This window comes from Tauraco erythrolophus, chromosome 22 (assembly GCF_009769465.1).
Source record: "Tauraco erythrolophus isolate bTauEry1 chromosome 22, bTauEry1.pri, whole genome shotgun sequence".
In the NCBI taxonomy this organism is placed as follows: Eukaryota; Metazoa; Chordata; class Aves; order Musophagiformes; family Musophagidae; genus Tauraco; species Tauraco erythrolophus.
In genome coordinates this window covers 979,013-1,000,563 of record NC_141486.1, presented here as the reverse complement: position 1 = coordinate 1,000,563, position 21,551 = coordinate 979,013, and the positions used below count along the sequence as shown (strand labels likewise).

At 53.9% G+C, this 21,551-nt stretch overlaps 1 protein-coding gene across 8 annotated transcripts in view; it reads left to right on the top strand.

Annotated features, from left to right (window-relative positions):
* GRIN1 (glutamate ionotropic receptor NMDA type subunit 1) overlaps nucleotides 1–21,551 on the top strand; it is a 38,737-nt gene that overhangs the window by 2,797 nt on the left and 14,389 nt on the right. For 5 of the 8 annotated variants that reach the window (XM_086625387.1, XM_086625385.1, XM_086625383.1 and 2 more), the window contains exons 2-13: nucleotides 688–822; nucleotides 8,673–8,849; nucleotides 13,366–13,428; nucleotides 14,204–14,304; nucleotides 15,120–15,241; nucleotides 15,771–15,945; nucleotides 17,525–17,669; nucleotides 17,769–17,852; nucleotides 18,967–19,102; nucleotides 20,043–20,170; nucleotides 20,356–20,520; nucleotides 20,854–20,972. In XM_086625387.1, coding sequence (XP_086481513.1) covers nucleotides 688–822; nucleotides 8,673–8,849; nucleotides 13,366–13,428; nucleotides 14,204–14,304; nucleotides 15,120–15,241; nucleotides 15,771–15,945; nucleotides 17,525–17,669; nucleotides 17,769–17,852; nucleotides 18,967–19,102; nucleotides 20,043–20,170; nucleotides 20,356–20,520; nucleotides 20,854–20,972 — 1,550 coding nt within the window. The remainder of the gene's footprint in view (nucleotides 1–687; nucleotides 823–8,672; nucleotides 8,850–13,365; nucleotides 13,429–14,203; nucleotides 14,305–15,119; nucleotides 15,242–15,770; nucleotides 15,946–17,524; nucleotides 17,670–17,768; nucleotides 17,853–18,966; nucleotides 19,103–20,042; nucleotides 20,171–20,355; nucleotides 20,521–20,853; nucleotides 20,973–21,551) is intronic. The other 3 variants (XM_086625389.1, XM_086625386.1, XM_086625384.1) reach the window with 1 other exon arrangement.

Genomic DNA, 21,551 nt, shown 5'->3' with positions numbered 1-21,551 from the left:
AAGGGCATTAGTGTAACAAAGGATCCCCCAGGGATCACCCCGTTCCTTCCTTTCCGTTTGAGACAAAATAGGATCCTGCCGGAGACCAAAATCCCGGCCCTGTAAGAACAGCAGGGTCTTGCCAAGATCCTCCTTCCCCATTTTGGTGTAGCCCAGATGCCCTGTGCCCCGTTACCCCTGGGTGCTGAGGGCAGATCCTGGCTCCTGCCCCCCCCCACCTCCCCCCACCCCGGTTTTCTCATTTCGCTGCATGCTCAGGGCCAGATGGCTGATTTCCTCCATGGCTCTGTGCTCCTTCTCCTGCTCGGATTCCCAGCTGACCACTTTGCTTGTAATAGTCCTCGGAGGGGAATTACATCCGAGTATTAAATGTGCGGTTAAAGAAATCGCATTACACAGTGTGACTGTAAGGGAGATGTTTCCCTTTAATCTGTAATCCATGAAAGTTATTAGTTTAGCCAGCGGAGCGGCCAGGCACAGCGTTTCCATTAAGATGGAACCCTGTGCAGACCCATCACACACAGCCCCCCTCGCTCCCCTCGCTCCGCTGTTCCCGGTTATTCCAGTGCCGTTACCGCGTTACCGTGGGGCTGTTTAACGTTGCAGAAAAGAAAAGGGAAATAATCGCACTCGATGGCCGATGTGCTCCTGTGAAATAATGTTTGTGTCGTGTATCCTGTCCTGCAGGTCTATGCAATATTAGTTAGTCACCCTCCTGCTCCCAACGATCACCTAACACCAACTCCCGTATCATACACAGCTGGCTTCTACAGGATCCCTGTCATTGGTCTGACAACACGCATGTCTATATATTCCGATAAGGTAACTGATGCATGTTTCTAGTCTAGTACCTCATACGTGTGGTGTAAACCCAGAGTGCCCGTCAGGAGGGTTAGTGATGTCCACACTGCCCTGCCTACCTCTATGTCTGTCTGTCCGTCCATCCGTCCTCTCCAGTTAAACCCGCAGCTCCCTCTCTCTCTCTCCCCCGCATCCCCCGGCGCATTATTTTTTCGCAGCTGCCACTGTTGACCTACATAGTGCTGGATGATTTCTGCAGCGTTTCTCTGCCGGGCTGCTGGGCTCGCTGCTCTTCAGCCAAGGCAAATGCACGGACTAGCTGCTGCCCTGCTCGCTAGTGACAGCCGGGGGGTCCTGGGTGCTCCCCGGGGGCGGGGGTGGCCTGCGGAGGGGCAGGAGGATCCTAGTGGAGCCTGTGCATTGGGCAGGAGCTCTCTGGGACTCGAAGGTTGTTTGGTCGTGTTCACTTCTCTGGGTTTATGTGATATTGGTAATAATAGAATTGACTAACGAGTTATCCCGAGGCTTTAAATGACATTCAGTCCGGCCAGCACTCAAGAAAGAGGTTCCAGCTGCAGTGTCTCAAACCACTATCTGCTGTCCCTGTGGAAACACAGAGAATCACAGAATGGTTTGAGTTGGAAGGGACCTCAAAGATCACCTAGTTCCTACTCCCCTGCCATGGGCTGGGACACCTTCCACTAGATCAGATTGCTCAAAGCCTCATCCAACCTGGCCTTGAACACTTCCAGGGAGACTCCCAGGCTGGATGAGGTCCTGCCATGTGCAGGGTCTGGGGATAATGCCCTGGCCTGGGCGGTGAGATGCTGCCATGGCCGACTCTTCCACCGAGTGCTCAGCTCACAACCTGTCTTGCAAACACACTTTTTGAGGAGTGAAAGCAAAATTTGGAGCTGGGCAGAGGCAGGTGGACCAAATGTCATTGCAGCCTTGGTGGAAGCTTTCATCTGAGGGCACGAGCTTAGTGGGTGAGATCAGGCCTGTTCCAAAGCACGATTCGGCCTTTGCTTGGAAAATGTGAATATTCACAAATGCAAATGTTCAGTGCAAAAATAGTCACCCCGCCTACATGCAAAACGAAGTCAAACTTCAGGAGGGAGGAGCAGAGGCTCCTGGAGATGCAGCTCGGCTGCAGCAGCAGCAGGTCTTGGCATCTCCCACCAAGTAGAACCATGGTAGGACATCCAGCAAGCCAAGACCACGGCAGCGACAGCAGCGGTGGCTGGTGCGGCTGGGGACCCTGGCAGGGTCCCCTCGGGCGCTGTTTGGGAAGGGGATGACAACAGAGCTGACGGACTGAGAAGAGGGCAGGGAATGTGCAGGGGGAATTTGCTTTGTGCCGCCGTGGGGAGGAGATGGGTCTGACCAGCATCGTCCCCGAGAGGAGCCTTGTCCCAGTGCGCGCCACGGCAGGGCGCGGGACCCGGCGCGCTGTCGGTCCGGCCCCATCTCGGCAGAGCCGTGCTCCCTGAAGCAAACCGGCCGCCTTTTCCACGGCACAACCTCGTGCTGGATTCGCGTGCTCACCCCGAGGGGCTGGGACCTTCCCAGCAGACTCTGCAGCTTCAGCCATGTTTTTCCCATTTAAAACACGTTTTCTGCAAAAGTGGCTCATAACAATCGCCTGGCTCGCTTCCGAGCCGGAGGAACGACCCGTGGCTGCAGTGGCAACCCACCGCAGAGGCAGGGAGGTGCTCCCCACTGAATGTTTGGGGGTGTTGGGCTATGGGGTGCCCTCGCCGGGCAGCAACTCATCAGGGAGGCCCCGGTGCCCGTCTCCCCGCTCCGAGCTCTCCGGCCAGGCTGGGCTCAGCCTCAGCATCCTTCCCACCGAGACAGCCGGCGGCTTGGGGACTTGGAGCGTGGGGACAGAGAGAGGGTGGGAGGCAGGAGATGGGGCAAAGGCAGGGGCTGGGTGGGTGGAGGAGCGAGGACATCGTGGTGGGAGCCGGAGGGGACAGCAGAGGCGGGAGCGGAGCGGAGGACAGCAGAGCACGGGGGTGTGAAGGCATGGGACAGGGCGGCGCACGGCTCTGCCGCACGGGGACATTCAGCTCGTTCCCTTTTTGGTTACCAGTGATCAGCTTGCTTTTTTCTTTTTTTCTTTTTTCTTTTTAATTCAGGAAATTATATCTTTCAGCTTAGTTTCTATGGAAACAAGCTTGTAAGATCACTTTGTATGGATGCCCCTGATTGGGTTTGAAGGCATCAGCCAATTTCAGCTAAATTTCACAGGGGGTTGAAGTCTCCAAGTTAATTATGGTCCTCCCAAGGCTGAGCTGCCAGGGAGAGAATGGCGTGGGCTGCAGCCCAGACAGGTTTGTCCAGTACCTTTTGATGCTCTCGGAGCATCTCCAGTCGAGCACAGCGGTCCACGAGCTGCAGCCAGTCTTTCAGCAAAGGTACCCGAGGGAAGCGAGCTGTATTGCTCCCAGTATTCAAAGAACTATTTGTTCTAGGAATGGAATTGCAGCTACCGAGCTGAGCGCTCTGGCTTGGCAGCCTTTGTCGGACCTCCTCGTGCCTCCATCTCATGAAATCATGACATGTTCCTTCACCGAGATCCTCGCGCCGTTCAGCACAGTCCTGCCTGCACGACGAGGGGGTCTCTGAAATCCCGGTCACCTCCGAGCGAGAGGAGCAGGGAGCTGCAGGAGGAGGGGGGGGGTCTCACAGCAAAGGCAGCAGAGCAGTACCCATCTGCTCATAGTGGTGTCCATCACTATGGAGAGCCCTTCACAGACTCCTCGTGCATCGAGCATTGCAAGAATCATGCTCTGACCTTCTCGTGCTGGGCCCCCTGAAGAGACAGGCTGGGCTATTGCTTTAGTGCTTCTGTTCCCCATGGGTCATTGAGGGTATTTATGTCTCCTTTACATCTCAGCCGAAAAAATGAGGTGACATTGACATCTTGATGATACAAGAAATATGAAATGACCTTGAGAGCACGAGAGTGAAGCTCGTGAGGAAATGCAGAGCTCCAGAGCAGGAAGGTCTGGTGCCTGTTCATCACCACCATGTGGGACCACACCTATGTGATGGGGATGAAGGGACACGGTGGGTGCTCCGAGGTGCTGAGCCCCACCCCCCTGTGAGTGAGGCAGTGCAGCAGAGGATCAAGGGTGGCTCTTAACTGAGACCTGCTCTGCTGCTGAGAGAGATGGAAAATGGAGTTTAGTCATTCTGCACTTGGAGGGCCATTTCAATGTCCACCACTTGGTCCTGGTAGTTGAAATGAGGCCTGTCTCTTTCTCTCTCTCCAGCCTAGACCTGGGGATGGCTTTTCCCTCTGGTTCCTTGTCTCAGTATAACCACTCCGTGCCCTCCTGGGGGTTACTGCTCCCTGGGAGGGGTATTTTTCTTTATTACTGGTCTCACTGGCAACCGATGCTCATCAAAACAGTGTTAGTCAGCATGGGAAGCTGCACGGAAAGTGGGGAGAAAAGCAATTCCCCTTGATGGAGGTCAGGGTGAGGAACTCTTCACAGCACCTGTAAGAAGTGACCGGAGAAGCTGGTTAATGTGATGTAGAGACGTTTGCCCCGGGAACGGGGTTCACAGCCGCTGCCGAGCAGCACAGCCCGCAGCAGATGAGGGGCTCTGCACGCTGAAGCCCATGCAGATGGCAGTGGTGGAGCCCACTCATCCCAGCAGAGGAGAGCTCTGCCCAGGCCAGGCTGATTCCAGCTGGGAGGAGGCCAGAGCAGCCCCACCGCTTCACCAGGCTGCTGCTGGGATGCTGGGCCGTTCCCCCAAGGTTAGCAAGTCCTTTCCTCCACGCGCTGCAGGCAAAATGCGAACGGTGCGTTTGTGCCGGAGCTCCCCATGCGTCTGCCCCGGCTGAAATCCCTCCCAGCACACGTCTGCGCTCCTGCCGCGTTATCTCGGCTTCCTCCCATGGCTGCAGCTCCTCGGGGGGCAGTGGGCAGGCGGCTTTCTGGGGGGCTCAGCCACACGTGTGCTGGCAGGCGGATGGGCTGAACAGAGCAGGGAACGGAGCAGCCCGGGCTCCTTCCATGGAGACACTGGCCAAGGCTTCGCTTCCATACCCACATGATGATTTTTGCTGTTTTGTCAGGAACTATATATTTAGGATCTCTGTCGATCTCCTCAAATCTGCCCAAACATCTCAGTTTTGGGTCGTGTTGCTAACAGGGGGGCTGGCCACATGACTTCCATAGGTAATGAAACAGAAGCACAGCATTTCCTCAAGCCTGTAGGAGAAATTACTCTACCAGCCGTAGACAGCGAGCTGTGATGAGCCCTTAGACAGACAGAGGTAGAGAAGACAGCAAACCTTTCACTCGTGGGCCTGTACGTGGTCAGTATACGGACACACTTGCACTGCCTGGTGGCCCCGTAGCCGTGCCCGCACGCTCCCTGTGCACGTGCACACCCCCTGTGCACGCAAACTCCATCAGTAGCACCCACCTGTGCACCCTGCCCCAGGCATGGCACAGCCACGTGCAGACTCTCGTGCACAGCTGTTCGAGCGCCCAGACACGTTCCCTACGTGGGTACGTGTTGCTCACCAGCCTGGGCTGCAGCACCAAGGATGCTGTTGCATCTTCCCCAGCCAGGAGGAAATGGCCTGCCTCTTGTAGGCAGGGTCGGTACCTTGAGTTGATTAGTTAATTAGTAGTTCATTATATTCGACTCAATCCAGCCGGCTAATAATGACTGGATGCCATAGGTACGTGCACACACGTGATTTCGGTGTGCATGTGCTCACGTTTGTGCATACACAGACTCCTTGCTTGCACACGTGCATACACACACACACACTATCTGCTCAACTTCAGCTCCTCTTCCTACATACTCATGTCAACCAAGTCAGTATTGCTAATAATTTGTGGTCCCTAAGAGACTGGACCCACATATGGCACCAATCATTCTTATCCAGCTGGACTGAGTTGAAGATAATGAACTACTAATTAACTACTCAACTCAAGGTACCTATCCTGCCTACAAGAGGCAGGCCATTTCCTCCTGGCTGCGGAAGATGCAACAGCGTCCCTGGTGCTGCAGCCCAGGCTGGTGAGCAACACCCACACATGTCCCCAGCCCCATAACCACAGTGTGTTCAGGCTCCAGCCCCGTGGGTTTCCGCTGAGCTGATTCCACTTGGAGCCCTTGATTCCATCTCAAGCCGTATTTACTTATTTTTTGCTGAAATAGAACGAAGTGAGGAAGCACAGGGCTGAGCACTCAGGTTTTGGTGGCATTAGGAAGATATCGCAGAAAGCTGCTCCTCGGCTCCGGGTTGCTGCCAGCAATTCCCACACTTACATCCCAGTCTTCTCAGCAGGCATGCTCAGAGGAGGACAAATAGTGGGAATCCTGCAAAACATCTCAAAACATCTCACAAGGCAAACAGTCCTGTAATTAGGAGCCTGATGTGAGGGGAGCAGGTTCTGGTCCGTGACAGCCAAGAGTTGATGCCCTTGACGAGCAGCGCAGCTGAAACGAGTGGCCGTTGTCTCACAGAGGCCATGTTCAAAAATCAAGTCTTTGCAACATTTATTTGCCTCAAAAAAGGGCTTACTATGATGCATAAATCGTCGCATCCACATACTTCACAGTACAGCCCCACGTGCCCATGGCCAAGGCCAGGAGAACTCCGTGCCAGGTTCAGAGGGATTTGCCAAACCGCACAAACCCCGATTCCCAGCTGCCTCTGCACACCTCAGGTTGGACTTGTAAACCTTTGGGGGACTTGGCTTTAATTTTTCTGCCGATTTTTGGGCCCTGCAGAGAAGTCAGGGGTCCCAGGTGCTTCAAAAGCTGAGTGCGGAATGGGAGTGCTCATTCCCACTGAAATCTAGACTCAGCGTTATCCTGCTCAGATTAATTCTGTCATCCAAGAGCTGAGGTACCATCACAGTGAGCCCATGACCCTTTTGACAGCACCTCAGGCAGTAAATTTTCCTGACCTGTTAAACCAAGTTGTTGGCCAATGAGTCTGCGGTAAAATTTGTTTGTCTGGATCTCATGACATGAATTTGTAACACTTAAGAAAGCCACAGTCGGTTTACACAGCATTGTTTGCAAGCTATTTGGGAAACTAGAAAATAATTTGATGTAATATATTGAAATTTCAAAGATATTTTTGTTTCAAAAAGGAATTGAAATAATTCTGTTAGATTTTTGATTTTTTTGAGCCTGTATTTTTCTGAACTTTAATTATTTTTTTTACCATTAGCTATTCTGTTCTATTTTCATCTATCTTCTGATTTTTTTTCCCATTTCCATGGATTTCTTTAAAGCAATTAAAAATTCTGAGGGATTAAAAATGGAAAATACTCAGACCTGTTTTGTGTGCCCTGGCCTGAGCTGTGGACCTGGACCTGGACCTGGAAATACCTGGGCATCTCCGCTGACTCCAAAGAGCTTGAACACCATGTTGGTGTGGAGACCATAGTTGTCCTTCCCTTGTTTGTCCCTGTGGGGCTTCTTCCTGATCCTGTTGCTTAGTACTGGGCTTGTGGGGTGAGCTGCATTTCTCCTGGTCTTTGTGTAATTGGGAGTGTTTGTATCAGTCATCTGCAACTCTGAGATGCTCGTTACGGCTCTGGTTCGTTTCCTCCTTTGATTGAACATCCACAGCTCTTCTCAGTCTTCCATAATTAGGAAATGTTTTCAGTCCTTTGGTATTTTTGTTGCTGCCTCCGTCGTGCCTGTGTTCTGGGCCAGGGCAGCAGAAGGGACCTGCTGTCCCACTGCAGAGACACCTGACCATTAACAGGGGTTTTGTGCTGTTTTCTATACGTTGCACGGTTCCGTTTGACTTTGTCACCATGTTGAGTGTGAGGGCAAGGTATTGTCCAGTCTTCCCCTTCCTCCTGTGCAGGTCCATGGTGAACATGACGCCTTTTCCCTTCCAGTGTAAATTACTTTGGCCCATTCAGGACATTCCTGACCCATGCTGGGCCAGGTCTCTGGATGAGCAGGTCCAAATAATGTTTGGTCCAGAAGGCCATCTCAGCCTTAAAAAAAGAAATATTATGGTGCTTTCCTTTTTGTCCTCCCCTGTTCAGACTTCTCCTCCCTCCAGCACGTAGTTGGTTTGTCAAGTAGCGTCCATGCTGCGCATAAGCACTTTCATTTTCTAATATTTGACTCTCGGGCCTTTTGGAAACGCTGCATTTTTTGAAACCTCTCTGTCAGCTACAGCTTTTGGTCCAAGTGCTCCCCAAAGAGCGCTGTACTTAATTAGACTGGAATTGCTATTGCTCAATCATCCAGCCATAATGATGCCTTTAACCACACCAGGTCAGCCGGGGCGAGAGTCCAGAGCTGCCTCCTCCTGCGTGCTGCTGCGGAACGAGCTGACCTAGAAACAGCCACACGGCATTTGGTGGAACTGCTTTTCTGAACTTCTCTCATGACAAATAACTAATCTATACGTACATGTACCTGCAACTGCTCCTTATCGTTCTCGGAAGGGAATTTGCTTTCTTTTTGATGTCCTTTGCTCGGCAATGTTTTCAGAAAGTCGAGAGCAGAGAGAGAGAGAGGCTGTATTTGCACTGAACGTTGCTGACAGTTCGTTGCTGGATGGGTTTTTCTTCACCCCGTGTGTACACACCACAAACCCTCAGTGCCATGTGCTGGATCAGCCACAGAGAGGGATGAAATCGTAGCCAGGGTTTGCTTGTCTGCCAGAAGAAAGGAGTGCAGGTCCCAGAGGCTAGCTCAAGGCGTGCAACCCACAGGTCTAACAAAAACTGCTGCCCTGCCTCTTTGGCTTTGCGATCCCAGTCCTGTCCCTGCAAACCTGCCCGGTCCCCGAGACACACCCTGGCCGACGACCCAACCAGTCTATGTTTAGCTCTTGTTCTTCCTTGCAGAGCATCCACCTGTCCTTTTTGCGCACGGTCCCACCATACTCTCACCAGGCCAACGTCTGGTTTGAGATGATGAGAGTCTTCAACTGGAACCACGTCATTCTGATAGTCAGTGACGACCACGAAGGTCGTGCTGCACAGAAGAAGCTGGAGACCCTCTTGGAGGAGAGAGAGTCCAAGGTCAGTTCCTGAACATTGTCTTGTAGCTTTGTTTAAGCAACAACAACAAAACTAGAAGTCTTGGGCTGTTGTATGTATGTAGATTTCTGTATGTAAAACACCTTTTCTTTCCATTGTAACATGGCTAACATGCTTAAAGCATCAACAGTGTCTGACTAGTACCTGACAGAACTTTGTACTTTATTCATTTCACTTGCTTTGCCATGGTCAAAATCTCCTACATGTAAAATCGACTACAAAATGAAGGGAAGGATAACCTGGAGCTCTGCAAATGCCTCGCCCGAGATTCCCACCTAAGGAGAGGACCAGTCGCTCAGCTTAGGGAAGTACCTGCCCTGTTACAGCCACCCAGGGGCCAGGCAGGCCCGGCGGGGCCAAACCAACCCCGAAACGCACCTTCTGAATTGGCTAAGCGGAGCTCACCCTAGTGGCTTAGGAGGGGCAGGGGCAGCCGGCGCGCTGACGCACGGAGGTCTAATGCACCCTCTCTATAAAGCTGTCGGCTCTGCGGCGGCAGCTGAGCCCCGTTCCCATCTCCATCGAAGCACATGCCAAACGCTGCTTTCCTGACACCCCATGCTGTTAGGAGAGGGCGGTCGCGCTGGCGGGAGCAGCTTTATGGAGGAGGTGCACGGCACCTGCACGCGGGGGAGCAGGGAGGGAGGCAGGGGAGGTCCCCGAGCCTGCTAGATGTTCAGGAGGACTGCCATAGACCTGCTGCTGTCGAGCAAAAAGGACCGAGCAAGCGTTCAAGACAAGCAGAGAAGGAGAACATGGGGCGCCGTTCGGCTGCAGGCGCCTGGCTGGAAGGCAAGGAACCACCTCCTGCCCTGCGGGGTGAAGTCTCAGCACGTCCTCTTGCCTGGTGTGGGGTGAGTTCCTCTTCGGGTGGGCAGAGTCCGAGCCCATCTCCAAGTGTGCAGCAGCATCAGGGCAGGCATCTGTTCCTGGCTGTTCCCTCCTGGTCACAGGTAGGGACCACAACCCGCTCTTCTCCAGCCCCACCAGCAGCTGCTGGACGTTTGGCAGTTGGCTGTTGAGGAGATGTGGCCATGGACACTTCTTGAGCTTGGAGTCGGCAGCTGAGAGACCAGAGAGAGCAACCTGCCGCGGCTCTTCGTCACCTCTGGTCAAGCCACCGGAGGAACAACTGGTGCAGGGGTGTGGGCACAATCCACACTAACCAACAGGCTTTTGCTTTTGGTGGTGGTTTCCAAGAAGTTTCAACCTTGCTGCATCCTGAGCCATCGTGAGACACTGGTGTGCCACCAGCCATGGTGGGATCCTCCTGCCTCCAAAGGTGCTCCCCGTTGGGTGGCAGAGGGCTAGTAATGCTCTCCAAAGTCCCTTCCCAGCACAGTGTCCCTCACCCAGGGAGGCCCCTGGAAAGGTTGTTCCCACTGTCAGTCTGTTGTCTCTTTCCTTGTATCTTTGGATTTCCACTTTCTGTTTTCCTGCAGCTCCAGCGCATCCCCTTTTGCTGCCCCCTCTCATGCCTCCAGTCCCTGCTTGCTCCATGCAATGGTCCCAGGCATAGGATGTATTTCTTCTTCAGCCTGCCCATCCTACAGGAAAGCCTTTGAGATCCGGGGCTTGAAAGATGGAAGAGGGAGGGTCTGTCCTCAGACCTGCCCTGCATTTGCACTGCATCTGCAACATGTCTTGGTGTCTCCTGGCAGCCACTGGGCTACTGCAAATGCCCCGGCTGTCCTCCAGTCTAGGGCATGTGCTCTGTGATGGTGGGTCACCTGGTCTTCCTTTTGGGGTGTGCCACCGCATCTCGTTTGTTTTCCTTTCAAGAGCTTGCTCTGGTCAAACTGACTGGTCTGACTGGTCTTGAAGGTGGTGCATATCCCTGTTGGGGCTTTCCTGTCTTTCTCAATCTCTTCTGCTGTCTAATTGCTCTTCTAATCATTGATATGCTGACTCTCTTCATGCTGTTAAGTGGTACCCTGGAACTCTCCCCATCCGCCTCAAGGGCAGCCTGGGCCTTGGGGAAAGAGCAGACAGGAGACCTGCTCTCCACCTCTTCAAGGCTTGGTCTCCTGAGGACCTGGGGGATCTGCTATGGGTCAGAGGCTCACCCGCCCACCTGGGCTCTTGGATCTGAGCATGGCTTGTCCCCTGGAGCCTGCACCAGCCCTGGGTGTCACCCAGGCACCGTTGCGTGGATTTGCACTTCAAGCAGGCGTTCGGAGCCCGGCACTCACCCCACATGCCAGCCTTGTCTTGTTCTGCCTGCAGTAACTCTCAGCCTGGAGCTACTGCTTCATCCCAGTCCAACTCTGCCCATTCATCTGGGCAGGTCACTGTTTCACCAAGGCTGCTGAGGTTCAGGAGGGATCACCAGACGCTGTGAAAATCAGATTTTGTCCAAGTCGGAGGTGGCAGGTCCCTGGTGTGCTGGCTCCCTTCCTCTGGGACAGAGGTGTTCATGAAAGTGGTAATTTTTTGAGAGAATGCTGGAGAACATGGTGGAAAGTGAATTTTGATCTTGTGGGTCCCTGTGTGAAACACGGGCTGAGGAGGATGGAAGGGCTGCAGGACCACATGGAAAAACGGGAAAGAGGGGAGACATGACTGGTTTAGTTCTGGTCACAGGGATAGTGACAGGGAGAGGCAGAGGTGATCAGGTGCCCTCAGGTCCAGCTTTGCTGCACTCAAGACTGCTTCACTTTGCTGACCTGCTTGGGTCAATGTGCCAGCGCATCCCGGGCACACAAGGCAATTCGTGGCTGGAGGCTGCAAGATGGATGACCGAGTTTCTGGCTAAATTGACAGTGCCTGAGGAAAAGCAGCCAATATCTCATCACTGGAGAACGTTCGTGCTGTCCTGCTGCAGCTCTGCTCTCCTTGGAGGCAGTCGTTACTCCAGGTCTCACTGTGATCTGAGCAGACTCTAAGAAGCCATTGCAGAAATCTTCACCGTGAACATCATCGGGAGTGAAGGCAGACCTGGACTCTGAGCAGATTTTACCTCCTCAGACACTTTTCTTTGCAAGGACCCAACTTCTCTGAGCAACAAAAAAACCTGTCAGGCTGTGCCCAAGGAGGAGAAAGGAAAGATCGCACAGCTCCATGGAAAGGAGACGTGACAAAATATCCTGCCAATGACTGGTCTGAGCTCTCAGGAAGAGGCAAGAATTTTAGCTCGGAAAGCAAGATGCAGAGATAAAACCTGGCTGCCTAAGGAACAACCTGAGAACACGAACCCTGGCGTCGCAGGGATGCGAAGGGTCAGGTTCCCGGCAGGGATCAGCTGCCATCACCATAAGATGCTGCGAAATGGAGATGAAATAGAGCCATGTCCCCTCCCCTGTACACACAGATCAGGGGTGCCCAGCTGGGGTGGGCCAGGGCCAGGGCCAGGAAGAAGAGGTCAGAGTATGTCCCACCAAAACCTGACAAGCACTGTCCTGCTGGCAGTCAGGTTGATGGTATTGGCATGATCACAGGGGCTGCTCCCAGGAAAGCCCACGGGGCTCTGTGCATGCTGCTGCAGGGTAAAGGCTCGGAGAGCAGAGGCCATCAGCCTTCAGGACGCTGCCTGGGAGAGAAAAAACCTCCAGAAGTAGGTTTCATGTCCCTGGCTCCTTTGGGGCTGGGCAGCAGAAGTGGCTGAGGCAGGAGACAAGGGGAGGAGCAGGGTCCCTGCTCCAGTCTGTTACCCGCAGGGTCAGTGCACACTGATCCTCCTGCCCCTGGTCTGGTGTGATGCTCCAGCCAGCAGTGTGGAGACCACCACGCAGCAAGCCCCGCTAGCCACGCGTAGGGCCAGGTTACGGGCACCGTGGTCTCCAGCAGCTGCACCTCCCAGGGCCACCAGCGTGCCACAGAGCCGCGAGGTGCCCTCAGTCCTCCCCAAGCACCAGGTAAAAGCTGCAATGTCATCCCATGATCACCATTGCTTCATATCGCCACGCTTTGAGCCAACATGGGATGTAGCGAGCTTTCTCTTTCTCTTTCTCTTTCGGATGGCAACAGAGCTCCAAAAAGCTGCTCCCTCCTTGCAGGAGGTGAGACGTTCAGCTGAGACACCTCGCTCGCGGTGAACTCTCTTAGGGTGAGCAGGATTGTAAGGATAATAGTGACGGTAGTAACGCCAATGCTCTTAACTGTGACAGTTTGCCTTTGTCCAGCACTTCCCATGCACAACATTTTGTCCTTTACTTCCACAGTAATTCCACGGAAATCCCACCACTTAGGCCCTTAGAGATGCGTAGATCGTTTCTGAGTTTAAGCTAAAAATTTCTCGCTGAAGAATTCCCCAGCCCCGCAAGGGAAACGCGACGGCATCGCGCCAGCTGCGGCACTCAGGCTTTGCTCCGTGACGCTCCCGCGCGAGCCGAGGCACTCTCTCCTGATAGTGGTTTTTGCGAGCTCCAGCGTTATAGAGACCCTTTAGCAAACAGTGGAGGAGGAGGTGGATGTTGGATTGCTTTACTACACGTCATTTTCAACTGTTTATAATATTCTTCTGTGTCTACATATTTTCTCTGTGCACATTATTCATCAGAGTAAAAAAAGGAACTATGAAAACCTCGACCAACTTTCCTATGACAACAAGCGAGGACCCAAGGTATATATGCATGGAAATGCACGCCGCCCACCAACCTAACTAGCCAATGAAAAATAGCCACAGCCACCAGAAAAATAAAAAAAAAAAAAAGAAAAAAAAAAGAGAAAGAGAAAAAAAAAAGAAAAGAAAAGAAAGAAAAAAAAAAGATCCATGACTATGTTTCTTGGTAGCACGTTTTTATGTTGAGATAGTTTGGTTTGGACTTGAGAATGGAAACCTAGCCAGCTGACCCTGGAAGGATTTCTTTTTGAAACATGCATGTGAACCAGTAATTAACTTGCAAGTCTTTTTTTTTTTTTTTGAAAAGTTGAACCAACCCCCTTTCCTCCCTAAAGGAAACGGTTCCTTGGTGTAAGTTGCTCACTTTTACTCCCAAAGGTTAACCCTGTGCAATATGTTTTTTTTTTTCATTTCCCATGTTTTTGAAAAACAACACTCGTTTGAGTTTTCAATTGCATTTCAAAGCCTTTTTCTCTTTCCTGTACAATGCACGCCTCTTTTTGGGTCTTGATTGACTTCAGTTTGCATGCACAGTGCAAAAAAAAAAAAAAAAAAACCAAACCAAAAAGCCAAAACCTTAAAAGAGAAAGGAAGGAAGGAAAGAAAGAAAAGAAAGAAAAGCAAAGAAAAAAAGAAAACCGTAGCTATAACCAACCTTATTTAGCAGACTTTTGTGCAGTTTAATGAATTCTCTTGACCCTTTTCTAGATAGCATGGCTCTCACAAGCAGTCCCGGGGCCCCCGCACTAACCAGCTTTGCTCACACTAATCACAGGCTGAGAAAGTGCTTCAGTTTGACCCCGGCACCAAAAACGTGACATCGCTGCTGCTGGAGGCCAAGGAGCTGGAGGCTCGTGTCATCATCCTTTCTGCCAGGTACGGCAGAGCCGGCCCTTCCCCTCCCCGCTCCGCTTTCCCCGCTCTCCCCTTCGCCACGCTGCCCGGCACTGGAGTCAGGGCAGATCTGGGCCCTTCAAGGAGCGCAGGAGAAAAGGCAGATTTCGACTAGATCTAAGGAATAAATTTTTTACAATGAGGGTGGTGAGGCACTGGACCAGGTTGCCCAGAGAAGCTGTGGCTGCCCCATCACTGGAAGTGTTCAAGGCCAGGTTGGATGAGGCTTTGGGCAACCTGGTGTAGTGGAAGGTGTCCCTGCCCATGGCAGGGGGTTGGGACTGGATGATCTTTGAGGTCCCTTCCAACCCAAACCATTCTGTGATTCTAAGGTTCTATGATTCTGTGAAAACCCACATGAAGCCCCCATGTGCCGAGCAGGTGGTGGATGCCGTGCTGTGCGTGCTGCTGGCCAGGAAGCGTGTGATCATGAACATGGTTGAGATGTCTGGCTGTCCTGCAGTGTTAGCAGAAGCAGCAATAGTTACTGGTGATGTACCCTGATCCACCTGTGAAGGAAGGACGGTCTTATTGCCCCCATGGCTATAGACAGTGAGCAACAAGGAATGGGCCAGATGTGCTGTTGCTCACACAACACACAGGGGTTAGATGAAGCTGAGAGAAGGGGTCTCATCACATCAAGGAATTAGCCCTTGCCCAGGACAACAGGTTATCAGGGGAGGGCTTCCTGGGAATGTGTTTTCCCTGGCACTGCCACCCCTTTGGGATCTGATACAGGAGAAAAAGGACTGTCCAGCACCGGGGTCCACACTGCCCTTCCCTTCTTCTCGTTGCAGTGAGGATGATGCGGCCACGGTGTACAGATCAGCAGCCATGCTCAATATGACGGGCTCCGGCTACGTGTGGCTGGTGGGGGAACGGGAGATATCAGGCAATGCCCTGCGTTACGCCCCTGATGGTAGGCACCCGCCGGAGGCACCCATCCTGCTGCCAGCCAGGCTTGGAGGAGCCTGCTTGGATTTGGGGCGAGTGGCACCTGCCCTCCCGGGGAACCCTTGGGCTGGGGGAACGCGATGCCACAGTGGTCCCAAGCGAGTGGAGAGTCCCACACGTTGCTCTCCCCTCCCGTTGCCCGCATGAGTCCGGCAGCCTTGGCCACGCTGCCATGCTCCAAATCCAGCTCACTGGGGCTTTGCAAGCTGACCTGGGGAAAAGGCTTGGGCAACACAATGGGGATGGAGTGGAGGGTGTCAGCAGTCCCTGTAGCTGTCCCCAGTCCCCCTCCGGCAGGCAGGACGGTGCCAGCCCAGCGCTGATACAGCTGCTTCCCCTGCCTGAAGCTCAGGCAACTTCCCAACCATGTCCAAGGAGTCCTCAGCCCATAACCACACTGTTGCTGGTCCTCAAGCCCTGCCTATGGGAGTAATGCTGGAGTGGCCAATGTGCCCGGGGGTGCTGACCTGCCTCCTCCCCTCTACTCGTGGCAGGAGTGATCGGTTTGCAGCTCATCAATGGGAAGAACGAGTCGGCCCACATCAGTGACGCCGTCGCAGTGGTGGCCCAGGCCGTGCACGACTTGTTTGAGAAGGAGAATATCACAGACCCGCCGCGGGGCTGCGTGGGCAACACCAACATCTGGAAGACTGGACCACTTTTCAAGAGGTATTTGGGGAAGGGTCCTGCTGGAGGGAGCAGAGGACCTGCTGGGGGAGAGCTGGAAAAGGTGGGAGCATGTGGAAAAGAGCAGCACGGTAGCTTTGTTCAGAGGATCCGTCACTAAAGCTTTGGAGCATGTGGCACAGGACTGCTTGGACTCTCCTGCATGATTGGGATGTGAGGGCTACATCTCTCCTAGAAAACTAGCCAGGGCATGGGCTCAGGCACTGGCCTCCAGTTTGTCCAGGCTGTTACGGCATCATCCTGCTGTCTAGCACCAATCTGGTCCATGCCAACCCGTGCTCTCCTGGGCAATTCTTGGGCAGCTGGGATCAGTGTGGGCAGGGAACAACTCCAGGAGGAAGAGGTCTGGGGGCCATGGAGGGATGATCTCCTCTGGTCTGGATCGTAATTCTGTGGATGGAAGAGGTGAGAAAGGGGGTTTTCTGCCAAATCAGGGTAGGGAGATGTTTCTGTCAAATCAGAGCTTGGTGCTGCGGGCACGTTTCTTGCTGAACGTTCCAGGGCTACACCATGGGTCAGCGAGCTGCAAGCAGGACTTGGAGATGAGCGATCTTCATGCATGGGACAGGCTTGCTCTCTGCTGTAGCAAATACTGGTGCATTGGTTTTGGATGGAGGAGTCTCAGCAGATCAGAGCACGTGCATGTCGGATCTCGCTGCCGTGGGCGGTGTGATGGGCAGGTGCTGCAGGTGTTCCCCAGAACCCACTCTTTGTGCTGCGTGGAGTTTTGTGCTGCATCACCGCAGATGCTGGAGCCACAAGGGCCTCTTCTGCAGGCTGGACCTTGGTAAAGCAGGGATTCCCTCTGCAGCATGGCCATGGCTCCCCGTGCGGGAGGGTCACTCTCTACAGTGTGCAACCTGGCACCAGGGCGTTGCTTTTGGCAGTGGAATCTTGTGCCAGCAGTTGCTCTCTGCAGACGTGGCCGTGGTGTCTGTGGGATGCCCTTTCTGTCTGTCTAGGTTTTGGGTTCTGTTGAGCATGGGACCTGCAGAGCCTGAAGCTTGTTTTAGAAAAATTTCTGGCATCCTCCGCTCTTTGGCATGAGCTGTTCGAAGTTGTTCTCATGGTGCACTGCACAAGGCTCAGGGAATTCTTCCGTGTCTTCACTGTTGTCTGTCCAGGGTTTGAGTGGCTGGTTCTCACCTTGGTGGTTTATGTGCTTGCCTGGGGCACTACCCGGGCTGCGAAGGGCTGGTGCCAGACAGAAGGACCAGGAGTGGCGGCATAGACACAGCTTCCAAGGGACCCCCAGAGGAAGGTGCCCCTGGGTGCTGGGGGACAGTTTGTTCCTTAAGGGAATGGGACTGATCTGGTGGAAAACAGGGGACAATGACAACAGATATGGTAGTGCAACATTTGGGAAACTGGCTCCATCCACTAGGAGGAGATGACCACAGGGCTATGAACAGACCATAAATAGCCTTGACTGGACTTCCATAGCGTAGTGGGCATCTAGCAGGCAACTAAGAGAAAACATTTGTCTTTCTGACCTCTTCTTAGGTGTCCTGATGGCCACAGCAGGTTTTCTAGGTTGGCCCCACTGTGTTTCTCTCCATAGGGTGTTGATGTCCTCCAAGTACTCAGAAGGTGTCACTGGACGGGTGGAATTCAATGAGGATGGGGACAGGAAGTTTGCCAACTACAGCATCATGAACCTGCAGAATCGGAAACTGGTCCAGGTTGGGATCTACAACGGCAGCAACGTACGTACAGGCCTGGCCAGGTTGGGTAGGAGAGATGTGTGCACTGGAGTGTCTACCTATGGACTCATGTCCATCTTGTTCCTCTGGGATTGATCGCAGGTCTTGACCAACGACCGGAAGATTATCTGGCCAGGGGGAGAAACCGAGAAACCTCAAGGCTATCAGATGTCAACCAAGTTGAAGGTAACAGCAAATGGCATTAGGGGGTGGCAGGTGTCCTCAGCTCTCTGCATGCTGGGCTGTGACTTTATCTGCCTCCCACTTCCACTGCTGCCTCTGCAGCTGTCAGCTGCATTTGCAAACCCAGGGCACCTGCTATCTCGGAGAAGATATAACAGAACAACTTAGAGAAGGTACTGGAGGGTGTTCAGAGATGGAGCACGACTTCCAGCTAGAGACAAACTAAATAAGGTGGCATCCTTTGGTTTGGAAAGAGACAGCTAGAAAGACGACATGAGACAGAAAGGCAAAGAAGGGATGGAGGGAGAAGGTGTTCACCATTCCTCATGGCCTGGGAGCACCTGGCACAGGTTTGCAGGAAATAAAAGGATGGGCTCCTTTGGCCAAGGCATAGTTTTGTTCTGGAGCCTGTTGCTGCCAGAAGAAAACAGGTTCGAAAGGAGATCAGACAAGCTAGTGGAGGGTAGGTGGGTGGCTGCAATGTTGGGCTCAGGAAATCCCTGAAGAGCTGATAGCCAGAAGCTGGAGGTGACACTTGGAGAAGGTCCCTCCAATCTTGCTTTGCTTCTCATGCCCTTCCTTTAAGTGTAGCCCAGCAGCCACTTTAGTGACCAGATCCTGGGCAGGCTAGTCTTACCAGTAGGACTGTTCATTTACCCCACTGTGCAGGCAAGGGAAATCACACGTTCCCATGGGCAGTGAGCCCTTATTCCTGCAGAGGCGATGCGGATGCATTGGGATCCTGCTTTACGGAAAAGGCCCAGGGCAGGACTGAAAGATCTGCATTCACTTGGGCCAGTGTGACAGTGTCTGGAGCACCGTTCAGGACACTGATCCAGGCTATGTGGTGGCTCTCATCGGCCTGTCAGGGAGAGGGATGTGAAAGGCTTTGAGGCCAAAGCAAAAGTGCCACACAAAGGATGCTGCTATGGCTGCTCCTCATCCTCGGTGCAAGGAAGCAAATGTTCCCCATGCCAAGGTCAGATCCTGCTGCCAGTCTGAGGGGTCTGGTGCTGAGATGGCAGCTGAGGAGGCCACCACGGCATTTGTGTGGAGACAGGGACATAGCTCTGGGTGGTGATGGAGACAAGCAGGCGTTTGTGCTTCCTCCCCGCAGATCGTGACAATTCACCAAGAGCCCTTTGTGTACGTGAAGCCCACGCAAGCAGATGGGACGTGCAGGGAGGAATTCACCATCAATGGAGACCCTGTGAAAAAGGTCTTTTGCACTGGACCCAATGAGACCATCCCAGGTAACTTGGTCTGGTGGTGAGCACAGCGGCTCCCCAAGCCCATCACACCACCCTGATGATGAAGACTCCTGTCCCATGGAGGGGTCCCCAGGGAGGGTGCTCAGTCACACAGGAGGCCCAGAGGATGAGGAGCAGAAACATGACAGCACATTTAGCCCCCAAATGCCCCCCAACAGCTCAGCCCCACAGTAGTGCTGTGCCGTAACTGGGCACTGGGATTCAGTTTTTTGACCCCAACAGATGACAAATGGCTGTCTCCCTTTTGGGGGGGCTCCAGGGCTGTTTTTAGGGATTGCATCCCATGCTTTGTCTCCTGGCATGCTCCACTTCCCTTTGCCTTGATCTCAAGCAGAAGCAAGAACCTCAAGGCACATGTACTGCAGCACTGGTACTAACACCACCAGCTTCCAACCATTTTATTACAGAAAGCCTGTTCCAGGATTAGGAGTGAGAACCTGGTGGGGAGTGCAAGCTGCTTAGCAATGCCAGGCTTGCCCAATCCACCTGAAGGGCATCCACTTGGCCCATCACACTTTTCTGTGCACAGCATTCCCTCCAGGCCTGAGTTGTGTCCTGAGCTGTGTTCAACTTGATGGATTCATGTCAACACGCCTCCAGCACAGCCTGCGTGCACCAAGCCCTCTCCAACCCTTGCGGTGGGCTGGGAGCACCAACTCTGAGCCCACCTCGACTGGGACAGAGCGAATGAATGAATCCTTAGTGCCTCCCACACTGGTGCTTCCCTTGCACCCATGGGTGATGGAGGGACTGGGAGAGGGTGCTCAGGGCGGATGGCACTGCCTGAATAACGTGATTACATCTCATATGAAACCAGAGCTGTGCAGGTGGCTGCTCTCGCTGGAGACAGCCATGGATCCTGCATGGGGTTCCTGGCAAAGGGCTGCCTCCACTCATCCCCCCCATTTTCTCCCATCCGCAGGCCGTCCCACCGTGGCACTGTGCTGCTACGGCTTCTGCATCGACCTGCTCATCCGGCTGGCGGGGGTGATGAACTTCACCTACGAGGTTCACCTGGTGGCTGATGGTAAATTTGGTACCCAAGAGCGGGTGAGTTCGGGCAGCTTGTGATATCTCTTTGCCTGTATCATGTGTTGAAACACCTCCAGGTCCTTCTCTGGAGCAAGGATGGGGTGGGAGGTCAGTGCAGGGCGCCTGCCACGTGTGGGGGGATCCTGGCTGGTGGGGGACAGGTGTCAGGGCAGTGGGTTGATCCTTCACTGGCTCTCTGGCAGGTTAACAACAGCAACAAGAAGGAATGGAATGGGATGATGGGGGAGTTGCTGAGCGGCCAAGCGGACATGATCGTGGCTCCCCTCACCATCAACAACGAGCGGGCACAGTACATTGAGTTCTCCAAGCCCTTCAAGTACCAGGGCCTCACGATCCTTGTGAAGAAGGTATGGGCTGGGACAGGATGTTTTGCAGAACGAGGGAGGTGCCCCTTGCTCCCCAGCTTGCAGACACGTGCCATGCCTGCACTGTGCCCGGCTCCCCCATCTGCTGCCCCCTGCCCACCCCAGGGCAGCTGCACATCCTGGTCTTTGCTGTGGGATGCCGGACTCCAGGTTGCTGGTTTTAGTGCTGAGTCTTGTCTCAGCCACCCTGAGCCTTCCCGTGGGGCAGACCAGGAGGAGCTTGGAGCTGGGCAGGGGCCCTCATGAGTCCACACAGGCGGGCGAGGTGCAGGTGTGGTGGGTGCCAACACTGTTCCCCTCTCTCCTGTATGCCAGGAAATCCCCCGCAGCACCCTGGATTCATTCATGCAGCCTTTCCAGAGCACACTTTGGCTGCTGGTGGGGCTGTCTGTGCACGTGGTGGCAGTGATGTTGTACCTCTTAGACCGATTCAGGTGAGTGTCACCCAAGGGCTGGAGGGGACAGGGAGGGGCTCCTGGGAACCGTCCCTGGGATCCCCGCAGCGTCTTGCTCAGGCACAGCTCTGCAGCCCTTCGAGAGGCTCTCGCAGGACCTAGACCTGCTTTCTGCCCCACCAGCCCTGAGCTGAGGCTCCTGCACTCTCTGCTGCTGCTCAGCTGAGAGATATGGATACGTGGGGTACCCGTCACCTGGATGAGTGGGAACACGCCTGTCAGACCAGGTGTGATGCCAAAGCCTGACCAGCTGTCAGCTCCTGAGCTGCGAGTTAGTCCCCTTCCTTGACCCAAGGCAGCTCCTTGGAAGGGCAGGGAGCCTGTCCTCACCAGTAACCCATGCCCGGAGGCTCCCGCCTGCGATCTGCTGGGAGCCCTCCATGTTGCAGGGGGAGAGGCTGGAGCCGGCCAGGATCAGATGGTCTTTCTGGCCTGGAGAGAAGAGTGATGGGACCAGTACCAGGGGCAGGGGTGCAGATCAGCAGAGGGGACATGTGAGGCGGTGGGACATGAGGGGTGAAGAGCTGTTTGGGGCATAGGCTGCAGGGATGAGCGATG